Source organism: Vanellus vanellus (assembly GCF_965231255.1).
Source record: "Vanellus vanellus genome assembly, chromosome: 9".
NCBI classification, from domain to species: Eukaryota; Metazoa; Chordata; class Aves; order Charadriiformes; family Charadriidae; genus Vanellus; species Vanellus vanellus.
This window is the reverse complement of record NC_138914.1, coordinates 8,766,192-8,778,009: the sequence shown is the minus strand read 5'-3', so window position 1 is coordinate 8,778,009 and position 11,818 is coordinate 8,766,192. Positions and strand designations below refer to the sequence as shown.

General features: G+C 45.7%; 1 protein-coding gene across 1 annotated transcript; it reads right to left on the bottom strand.

Moving 5' to 3' along the window:
- Positions 1 to 3,588: 3,588 nt before the first annotated feature.
- TRNT1 (tRNA nucleotidyl transferase 1) lies at positions 3,589 to 11,175 on the bottom strand. The gene is made up of 8 exons (XM_082487534.1): positions 11,115 to 11,175; positions 10,788 to 10,935; positions 9,831 to 10,024; positions 9,117 to 9,255; positions 8,740 to 8,866; positions 8,323 to 8,516; positions 7,881 to 8,131; positions 3,589 to 4,430 (listed from the first exon to the last, which is right to left on the bottom strand). The coding sequence occupies exons 2-8, from the start codon at positions 10,933 to 10,935 to the stop codon at positions 4,182 to 4,184; spliced, it is 1,302 nt and encodes a 433-aa protein (XP_082343660.1). The 5' UTR covers positions 11,115 to 11,175; the 3' UTR covers positions 3,589 to 4,181.
- Between the last annotated feature and the right edge of the window lie 643 nt (positions 11,176 to 11,818).

The window sequence follows — 11,818 nt, the reverse complement described above, 5'->3', positions numbered from 1 at the left end:
GTTTGAGGGTGCTTTGAAAGTACATTCTGCTGCCGTTCCATCTAAGTATTCACTGAGGGATGGGGAGTGAAGTTTTCTAAATGATTGTTTTCTCAACTGTCATGGAACTTCATAAGGTCTTTGGGTTTTTGGCTGAGTCTTTTGGATTGCCTCAACTAAAAATGGCATTATGTTGGCAATGTTTGAATACAAAATAGGCATATTTTTGGTATTGTGTATATATAGTCAAATGTAAACTAATATAATCAAGTGAGATATGTCAGGAGTAAATTCAGTGCTAATTTAATTTTAGTGTGGATGACGCTGTTCCATCTGCCTCACTTTCTGTGTACTGTTTGCTGTTTCAAAGTCCATGACGCTTTCCAGGCTGAAAGGAAGTGTGATTCAAGTTGCTGCGAAGATGAATCCCGCCATGGGGAAGCTGTCTGTACAGAGCTACACCTGTAGGAATGCCCCAACTGTCCAGTGTGTGACGTACAGGGTGGTGGGGGAGTCGTGGATGGTTCTATACGTTGATTAGAATTTTGTATGCTTCTTTTCTCCTTTTTAGAGAGAAAACTACAAGATTGGGATTATGAAAGATTATTACTGACAAATATGGACATCATACGCTTTTGCGAACTTAAAATACAAAGGAAATCACATTTTATGATAATTTCCTATATATTTACTGCAGTCATTGGTTGGCATGTAGCTGCACACATTAATTAATCCAATGGACTTGCTGGCTGCTGCCAAAAGGGATCCTTTTTCTCTTCTCCCCCTTCATAATCTCTGTCCTTTTCTTGGAGCTCTGGGAATTGGGCAGCCGCAGGGTTGGTGGCCTGACTGCGTGGTTGCATCCGATGGAGGGCTGGGCGGGCAACTTGTAGGGACAGAAGAGGGACTCCCCTGTGCAGCAGCAGGTCTTGGCTGGGTTGGAGTAGGTGCAGCATAGACTCGCTCATTTTCAAGCCATTGTCACAATAGCATAAAGACACCACACAGTGGGAGGGAGCCTGTGATAGTGCAAGTTTTTGTCTTATTTTAGCTTTTAGTTTTGATGAATAGGTAGAACCACATAGGACACTTGCACACTTGGTCTAAACCATGTTCCAAATGTGCTGCCGTTTATTTTTAATAATGTTATTTTTGTATGATGCGCTGCAGTTCATTTTGTTCCGGTCATTGTTTTTTCACCTTTGTTTAATTGCTTTGTAAAACCTGCAGAAAGGGTAGCACATTCTCCACGTCCACTCTTCCTCTGTCTGTCTTTTGAAACAACTTTTCAGAAAAACCTTGTTGCTTGCAAACATTTGCAAAGAATAAAATTCAATTTGTTTCAAAATGGATCTTTTTTTTTTTTTTTTTCTGACTGTTGGATGGGAAGAAAGAAAATGCCTGGGTTTATGGTGCGTTTTAAACTGGTTAGCTTCAAAACATACTACAGAACCTGAAAGAACTCAGGCTGCACAGCATGTGCAGGCTCGACTGGCAAAGGACAGAAAAGGTAGGAAACAACATGGAGAGAACGTAGGGTGTCATTCCAAGTAATAATCAAAATGAAACATTAAGTTTTTCATCACAAACTCTTCTCTCTCATCTGCACACTTGCTCTAATCTGCCAGAGTAATTATTTTCCTTCTGTATTAGCTTCCCAATGTCTGAGAGTGCTGATGTTTTTTTCCAGTATCCCCTTTAGCTCCAGTTTCTGCTACAATGAGAAATTGGTAGGTAATACATGAGGAATTGAGAAGTTTAAGCTGCATAAACATCTGCTGAAACCTTGGGGTCCCCCCAAGCCTGTTACTTACTTACACACTGTCCTAACTTCAGTACCCAGGACAGTTTAGGCAGGAAAGAAGGGAAGTTTAGATCTCCAGGTTATAGCCATGGGGCTGACAGCGCTCACGTGGTCCAAGCAGAAGCATCAGGAATGCATCTCGGTAATCATCTGGTTTAATTGTCAAGTTTTCCAAGGAGGAGGTTCTCTGGACATATAAAAGAATTACTGAGATATACAGTTTTAGCTTAACTCACAGTGCCAAAATCTAATTTGCCTTTGGAGGGCTCAAGTTCAGTGTATGAAATGTGCTCTGCGGCTCAAAACACTACACAAGTGTATTTTTCCTAATGAATGTTTTCAAACTGTCCTTCCTGCTGCCTCGTGGCTGAGACTGTGTGGTCATGGGCTGTTTGGGCGCAGTGTTCAGTGCTGCTGTCCCAGAGGTGTTATGGGAAGGAATGATGGTAGTGCCTTTCTGTCCCCACGACAGTAGCCATGCAGACCAGCATGAGAATGCAGTGCCTGCGAGCAGCTCTCAGTTGACTTGGCAATTTCATTTTTGAGTAAACTCCCTGCTTTTCTTGGTTTTCCAATATTTTCAAATAAGCACACACCAGGTGGCTTGTGTGATGCTGTTGATGCAGCATGTTTTCCTAGGTCAGAATGTTTTGCTCTCACAGCAGCTGTGCAATGTGAAAGGAAGGGTAGGGTAAGGTAAAAGGGGTAAGGTCAAAGAGGTGAGGTAAGGTCAAAGGTAAAACGTGAAAGTGGTAGGGTAAGGCCAAAGGTAAAATGACAAAGGGGTAAAGTCAAAAGTCAAAGAGCTAAGGTCAAAAGTCAAAGAGGTAGGGTAAGTTAAGAGGTAAAATAAGGCCAAAGGTAATGTCAAAGGTAAAATGGCAAAGGGGTAGGGTAAGGTCAAGGGGTACAGTCAAAGAGATAAAGGTAAAGAGGCAAGGTAAGGTCAAAGGGGCAAGGTAAGACCAAAGCTTAAAGGTGTAAGGTCAAAGAGGTACGGTCAAAAGTCAAAGAAAGAGGTACGGTCAAAAGTCAAAGAAAGAGGTACGGTCAAAAGTCAAAGAAAGAGGTACGGTCAAAAGTCAAAGAAAGAGGTACGGTCAAAAGTCAAAGAAAGAGGTACGGTCAAAAGTCAAAGAAAGAGGTACGGTCATAAGTCAAAGAAAGAGGTACGGTCAAAAGTCAAAGAAAGAGGTACGGTCAAAAGTCAAAGAAAGAGGTACGGTCAAAAGTCAAAGAAAGAGGTACGGTCAAAAGTCAAAGAAAGAGGTACGGTCAAAAGTCAAAGAAAGAGGTACGGTCAAAAGTCAAAGAAAGAGGTACGGTCAAAAGTCAAAGAAAGAGGTACGGTCAAAAGTCAAAGAAAGAGGTACGGTCAAAAGTCAAAGAAAGAGGTACGGTCAAAAGTCAAAGAAAGAGGTACGGTCAAAAGTCAAAGAAAGAGGTACGGTCAAAAGTCAAAGAAAGAGGTACGGTCAAAAGTCAAAGAAAGAGGTACGGTCAAAAGTCAAAGAAAGAGGTACGGTCAAAAGTCAAAGAAAGAGGTACGGTCAAAAGTCAAAGGTCAAAGGTCTGAGATAAAGCCACAGAGACACAGTAAGGTCAAAGGGAAAAGTTCAAAGGAAAAAGAGGCAAGGTCAAAGAGGTAAGATCAAAGGTCAAATGTGTGATGTCAAAGGTTAAAAAGGTAAGGTGAAACATAAAATGACAAAGGGGTAGGGTAAGGTCAAAGGGTTTAAGGTCATAGATCAAAGAGGTAAGGTGCAAGGTGAAAGGTAAAAGCTGTAAGGAGAGGTTAAAGGTGAAAAAGGAAATGTCAAAAGAATAAGGTCAAAGATGTAAGGTCAAAAATGTAAGGGGAAAGGTCAAATATCAAAGGTCAAAGGACAAAAAGGCAAGGCAGGGTTAGAGGCCATAGGTCAAAGGGGTAAGGTCAAAGCTCAAATGTGTAAGGTCAAAGAGGCAGGGTAAGATTGAAAGTCAAAGAGGAAAAGGCAACCGAGGCAGAAAGGGAAGGGAAATGGAAAAGGAAATGGAAACAGAAACGGAAAAAAAAAACAGGAAAGGAAATGGAAACAGAAAAGGAAAAAGAAAGAAAAGGAAGGGGATGAGGAAGCGGAGCAGGAAACAGCAGCAGAAGTGGAAAAGGAAAAAAGAAACTGAAAAGGAAATGGAAAAGGAAACAAGTGACAAATGTAAAATTTCACAAGTGATGTTTTACTTCACTACAAAATTAAACCTCTCCTTGCAGAAATTACAAATCAGTAACAGGAAAACCGTACTATCTGAAGATCTTAAATACGACAAACACTCTATTGGCTGCGAGTATGGTGACAAAATATTTACTGGTATTTACACTTGGAACAGGGCATGAACAGTTCTCCACTATTATTCAATTTTATAACTTCTTCAGGCAACTTAATAGTTCTTCTTTATCCATGTGGTATCCACTCTTCTTCCATTCATCCCTTAACTGTTGTAACACTGTTCCAATTTCTTTCCCGGAAGACACACCCATTTTTCTTAAATCATGGCCACTAACAGGAAAAGAAGGAACAGTCCATTCCTGCATTTCTCTTAAAAGATTTTCTTCTCCTTGGTATTTTAGAAGCTCACAGATTCTGGAATTTGTATTTGCTTCCCTAGACTAAAAGGGAAAAAAAGAGAGGATTCACTATGGAACACTAGAAAACAGCTCAAACTGCTCAACATTACGTTATTCCCATGACACCTTCTTAGGCAACATCTGGACAACAAGTTGAAACTACAAAAGCAAGGATCACTTCTGACTCACAAGTTTTAAAACTCAGCCCTAACCTGGAGGCACTGGGAGATCCTTGGGGACTTCTTGAATTCCAGTTAATAGCTGTGACTATTATCTCCAACCTCCAACTGGAGAGGAACTATTACCTTTCCTGCGGAAGACAGGGCTCACTGCAGAGACTGCCGCCTCTCACCTTCAGTCTCAGGTACTGCAACAGAAGTGCAGAACTTCACCTGAAAACTACTTGAACTTTGCTGCGGAAGGACGTCAGCGGTTGCCTACTCAACAGTACTCCTCACAAAGAACACAAACCCATGCTCCACAAATTGCACCGGCTTTCAATACATAATTCAAGGAGCTGGATTTCACATAAAAAGCTGGAGTCCCTCCAGGTCCAAATCGTGTCTCATGTTTTAATGCTGAACGGGAGATCAGCTGGGAAAGCACCACAAACTGTCACTCCCTAGGTATGCTCACAGGAAACTTCTGCTTCAGTTGACCGAATATGATATTTTTCAGCCTGACTGAAAGGCAGGCTTTTAAATCCAGTTAAAAAATCCCTACAGAACAGAAGGTGCTCAGAACTGCTAGAAATGCAGGGGTTTTTTTTTGTTTGTTTGCTCATTTTAAATAATTTCTAAAAAATGAATTTACAAGCTCAGTATTTCAGATAGGAAAGAAAGAAAGGAAAAAAAAAAAAAAAGGTAGAAAGGCCTGCTACTATTTATCCTCTTGAAAAGCTACGGAAAAGAATCGTTCTATAGCAAAGTTTCTGCTTTATGTTCACAGAATCACAGACTGGTCAGGGTTGGAAGGGCCCTCTGGAGGTCTCCCAGTGCCACCCCCTGCCAGAGCAGGGGCACCTCCAGCAGTTGCACAGGACACATCCAAGCAGGTTTGGAATGGCTCCAGAGTGGGAGACTCCCCCCCCTCTCTGGGCAGCCTCTGCCAGTGCTCTGCCACCCTCACAGGAGAGAAGTCCCTCCTCATGTTTAGATGGAACTTCCAATGTCAAGTTCGTGCCCATTACCTCTTGTTCTGTCACTGGGCACCACTGAAAAGAGACTGTTCCCATCCCCCTGGCACCACCCCTTGAAGTATTTATAAGCAGTGATAAGATCCCCCCTCAGTCTTCTTTTCTCTAGACTAAAAAGACCCAACTCCCTCAGCCTTTCCTCATAAGAAGGATGCTCCAGTCCCCTCATCATATTTGTAGCCCTCTGCTGGACCCTCTCCAGCAGTTCCCTGTCTTAAACTGGAGACCCCAGAACTGGACACCATACTTCAGATGCGGCCTCACCAGGGCAGAGTAGAGGGGAAGGATGACCTCCCTCGACCTGCTGGCCACACTCTTCTTTATGCACCCAAGGATGCCAGTCGCTTTCTTGGCCACTAGGGCATATTGCCAGCTCATGGTCATCCTGTTGTCCACCAGGAACCCCAGGTCCCTTTCCACAGAACTGCTCCCCAGGAGGTCAGCCCCCAACCTGTACTGATGCATGGGGTTATTCCTCCCCAGGTGCAGTACCCTACACTTGCCCTTGTTGAACTTCATATGGTTTCTCTCTGCCCAACTCTCCAGCCTGTCCAGGTCACACTGTATGGCGGCACAGCCTTCCGACGTGTCAGCTACTCCTCCCAGTTTTGTGTCATCAGCAAACTTGCTGATGGTACACTCTAGCCCTTCATCCAGGTCACTGATGAACAGGACTGGACCCGGTACTGACCCCTGAGGGACACCGCTCGTTACTGACCTCCAACTGGACTCTGCACCACTAACCGCAACCCTCTGAGCTCTATCTGATAGCCAGTTCTCAATCCACCCCACTGTCCATTCATCTAACCCACACTTCCTAAGCTTGCCTGGGACGATGATGTGGGAGACAGTGTCGAAAGCCTTGCCGAAGTCAAGGTAGACAACATCCACTGCCCTCCCCTCATCCACCCATCCAGTCACACCATCATAAAAGGCTATCAGATTTCTCAGACATGACTTCCCCTTGGTGAATCCATGTTGACTACTTTTCCCATCTGCTACCAGCAGGCCTGGTGTTCTGTAAATCAGGCCGTGATCAAAGAACCCAAAACCCTGCCGGTAGCATCAAGTTCAGAGCCAGTCATTGACCTGCTGGCTCTTCCCATTAACCCCCTCATCATGCCCTGAAACTGGAGGGGTAGAAGAAAACAAGACTCGGGCTCCCGATCCCTTAACCAGTCATCCCAAGGCCCCGAAAGCTTTCTGCATTGCCCTTGGTGTTCTTACTACATCATCACTGCCTACCTGAGACACTAATAGGGGATAATAATCCGATTGCTGCACCAGGGACAGAAGCTTCCTCTTAACATCACTAACCCGGGCCACAGAGAGGCAGAAAACCTCCCAATATATGGGGTCCGGTCTACATATTGGGCCTCCTGCCCCCCTATTACAATAACCCATCTTTTGTTTGTTTTTGGGGTTTTTTTTTTTGTTTGTTTGTTTCTTTTTTTTTTTTACTGAGGCAGTTTTGATTCGGGGGGTGGTCCGACTAGGCCTAAGTGATACCTCCAACCTGGAAGGATTATCATCCTCACCGTTGTTCAAGTCCCCTTGCACAGCACTGTATCTGTTCTGCAATGGGACTTCAGAAGGTACCTGTGGCGCCCGTTGCGTTGGGCAGGAACATCTCGGCATTGCCCCATCCTCCACGCTACCCTGTTCAGCCGATCGGGGAGAGGAGTGGGAGCTCTCCGTAGAAGGGGCTCTGACTGCCTGCTGGGTTTCTGTCATGGGAGACAGGGTATGACTCCAGGCATCCATCTCCCTCTCGCATTCCCTGATAACCCTCAGCCTACCTACCTCCTCCCTGAGCTCCATCACTAAGCATAGCAGCTCCTCTACCTGAGCACACTGCCACAGGCATGCTCACCGCTGCCCTCTGACACTGGCGTGAGTGCAGGGCACACCCAGCAGCCCAACGCCTGGGTGGCAATGAGTTCTCACAGGAGCTCCGTCTGCGAAGCAGCATCAGAGCTTGTGCGTGCACAGTTCATTGAGGCCACGGTTTTCTGCCGGGTAGATACCATGGCTACCTCACCGAGTTGGTAGAGTTGCAGCACCTTTCTATGCAACTTGTCACGCCCTGCTGACCCGGTCAGTTCACCCACTCAGGGGTCCGCCCTTCCACCATGCTCCCAGGTGCCACCCTGGGTGCCATAAATAAACAAGCCAGCCGATGAAACGGCTCTTACTTGACTCTCTAAGGCCCTCCCTTTTATTGCGGCTACTCTGTAAGACTGGAAATCTGAAGTTTACTGTGAAGAATACAATAAAGCAATATAAAATACACTTACATCCATTATGAAGTCCTGATACGGTCGAAGTGGTTCTGGACCCATAGCTTTGGTTAACTCTCGCCGGTGCTTCACTAAAAAAAGGCCAAGATTTTTTTCTTCTTTTGAGATTTTCAGCCTCAGATCAAGGTTTGTGACATCATCCTTCACCTTGAACAACGATGTCAGAACAGTCATCGGTTTTGGACACAGATTTTGAATATTTTTAGTGACTCTGTCAAATTCCTCTAAATTTCCATCAAGTGGTAGTCCTAAAGGGAGAAACACAAAAAAGTGCAAGAAAGACTGTTAATAAGAAATGTGGACATTAACACAGGAAAAAAAAAACAAACAAAACCTCAATTTCTTTCTGGGTAAAACCAATTTTTATCTCACTCTGCCATGCTGCAGTTGTGTTTGTATACGATATAGAAGTAGGAAATCAATCTTCATTTCACTTTACCTATGTATTGGGCAATATCCAGCTCATACATAAGTCGAACCAAATGATTTACATGGTTTCCAAGAAGAATTTTTTTCAGTTCCACCCAAATCCTTTCTCCTGATATTCCAGCCAAACCTTTAGCATTTTCTTTAATTGCTTGCAGTGTACTAGGTTCATGATCACCTGGTTTTTCTGCAATTCTTCCATAAAACCTGCGCAAATAAAACCTCTGTACGTTAGATTGAGAACAGTCATTCCACTTATTACTGCTATTCAGAGAATCAATGCTATGACAATGTTAAAAATTCCAATTCGTAACACTAGAGGAAATGTAACAATATGACAATTACAAATCTTGATCTCTTCTTGCATGTTTCTGAAATCTTCTACAATGCTTAGTTCATTTCTTTATCTAGGAAAGGCAAAACCTAGTACCTGAAATATCTTAGGATGCGTAAAAAATCTTCTTGTATTCTCTCACTTGCCTTTCCTACAAATCTGATTTTCTTGTTTTTCAAGTCTTCATATCCATTAAAAAAATCATACAGCATCCCATCCAAACCTAGAAAAATAAGAAAAACATAGAAGAATATGAATTTACAAACACAGTTGGCACAATTAAACACTCTCATTTGAAAATACAGAAGACAAGTTGTGTGATTTGACCTGGTTTGTCAGATCATCTCACATATTTGTACACACTTTTCAGCTGATAGCAGTACAAACAAACAAAATAGGAACAGACAAAGAATTTACTAGCTTATTTTGAAAAGCAGTGTCTCATCTAAGTATTTGCTTTTGAAAGAATTTACCTAAAAACATGGAATTGACAGTCAGATCCCTCCTTTCAGCATCCTTTTCCCAGTCAGTGGTGAATTCCACCTCTGCATGTCGTCCATCGGTGACAACATCTATTCTAAGAGTAGTAATTTCAAAATTCTGTTCATGGAGCTGAAAATCCCACAGACATTGTTACTTCAACACAATTGTTAATATAAATGTAAAAGCTATATATTTTTTCAGTCTCATGTTTGTTTGCATGTACCCAGTTTGAACACTAACTGTATAAAACCATGTACAGTGTTTTCACACAGAGCATAAAATCAAGAAATACTAACACCTGAAAATAATCCTTGCATTATCTATTGTCTAGACAGTCTGCAGAAATCGTCCTGCAGAAGATGGAATGAACAAGGTAGAGGAGGCAAGACTGGGGAAATCAGGAGCAGGAAACACCAGGATCAGCTTCCCCACGTTATCTGAACATGTGGGCAGCCTTTCTTTTCTAGTGATGACACAGCAGTACGAATGTGTTACGCAAAGGCAACGTTCATTAAAATATGGTAATTAATTGAATACTGCAAACAAAGAGTAACCAAAAAAAAAAATATCACTCCATACTTCAAAGCAGGGTCTCATTTAAACTCTTACTGTGATACTTTAGCAAAGAAGGAGCACGTTACCAGTTTTCTATCGGATATTCACAGATACAGTTATAAAAGATACAAGTCAAATCATAAACCAACCCTGGCAGTAATGGTTCCATGTTTTTCTCCTTTGTTATTGATCAGGCGAACACCAGCAGATGTGAACATTTCCTTCATCTCTGCTGGTGTAGCTGTAGTGGCAAAATCTATATCTTGCGGCGTCATTCCACTCAGCAAATCCCTCACAGCACCTCCTGCTATTCTCAGCTCATAGTTCTTCTTCTCAAACAATTCTGGGAAGAAAGCGAAAACCATAAATCACTCTCTAAAATAAAAAACATGGCACACTCAGCCATAACTTACCTTTTCACAGACTAAATTCATAGATGGTATCTAGTCTAAAGTATAGATACTCTATGTACCTATGAAGATACATACCCAAATATGCAGTAAGCAACAAGTATGTAGGTAAAAAAAACCCACAAAGTAGGTACACAGCTGAGTACCCACACGTATTTTCCCAGTCATTTCTGATATATTTTTCTGGGGCATTTCTGATAACCCAAATATTAACAGGTTCCTAATTGACACTGGGGGACTCTGGGCTGTGGAACATTTTTAGCAGTTAGCAGCTGACCAGTGAAAAGCACTTGGTTTACTTCTGGCAAAGCACATTGAACCGTGAATCCAAATTTCTTCAGGAGAAATAAATGCCCCACAACAGCTGATGAACACCACGCTCTGCTGCATCCTTCGAGCCACCTTAAAGTGGCCAGAGCTGAAGAGCACCACACACCTCCCAGAGCACGGCAGCCACCCCTCAGCACCCACAGAAGCCTCTGCCCGTTTGCCTGGTAAGGGGATGGGGGCTGCCCCCGCAGCAGCGGCGGGAGGCCCGGCGCAAAGCCGGCACTGCCCGCCCTACCCCTTAAGGCCGGCATTTTGCTCCTCCTTACGCCACAGCAAGCGGGGACGCTTTGAGGGGTCGCGGCTGGGCCCCGCCGATGCCCAGGCCCGGCTCCCCTCCCCGCCCCGGCGGTGCCAGGCCGCACTCACCTGCCACGCTGCGGAGCCCCGGCGTGAAGAGGGCCTGGAACTGGGGAGACTGAAGCTTCATGGCGCCCGGCGCTCGGTGCCGCAGCCGCAGCGGCGGGAGTAGCCGCAGCCCGGCCCTGCAGGGCAGAAGCAACACCTCAGCCCACATCTGGGGGAGAAACAGCGACACGACCCGTCAGCCGCGCCAGGCCGGGCCGGGCCGGGCCGGCGGGACCCCGGCCTCCTCCCTCTCCCCCCCCGGCGCGCCCCAACGCCGGCGCGAGGAGACCCCCGACCCCCGACCCCCCACCCCCCCCCGGCCACAAGCCCCCGGCCGCAGGCACCCACCCGCGGGGCTCCCGGCACGCTGAGGCGGCGGTGGAAGGCCCGAGGAGCCGGCTCTGCCCGCCCGCCCTCTCTCTCCGGCGCTGCCCGATGACGTCAGACGCTCGACGCCCTCCGGCCCGCCCCTTTCTCCGGCGGGAGAGCTGGCCCCGCCCCGCCGAGGGGAGGGCCCTGGCGCTGCTGAGGGGCGGCGGGGTCGGTTTGCCGGGCAGGCCTCCGCCTCGGCGGGGCCGACAGCCGGGGTGGTGTCTGTCCCGGGGCAGGGGGGGGGGGGGCTTTGCGGAGTCGGGTGGTGAGTAGCCGCGGGTGGAGCCCGCAGAGGTCTGCCCACCATGGTCCTCTGCTGGGGGAAGGTAGATGAGCGTTTGTCCTGACAAGGGGTACTGCACGGAAGAAGGGAGTTGCAAAAGACACAGTACAAACCATAAAAGATACACTGTGGCTCGATTTCAGTTTACAAAAACAAACAAACAAACAAATTGATAATGAAGCAACCGTGAGAAAGGAAACGGGCCAATGACCCCAACACACCACTTGTGAGATCGCTGCAGGGGTCAGCGGCACAGCCCGGCGGCCGCATTGAGCTTTGGCAGCTGCTGGACCATGTCCACCAGTTCGTAGTGGCTGAGCTATGAGAAGCAACTCAGTGTGGTTTAAATGTTAGGTTTATGTTTCTCAGCCTGGGTTGATTCTAAGTTTTCTTTACT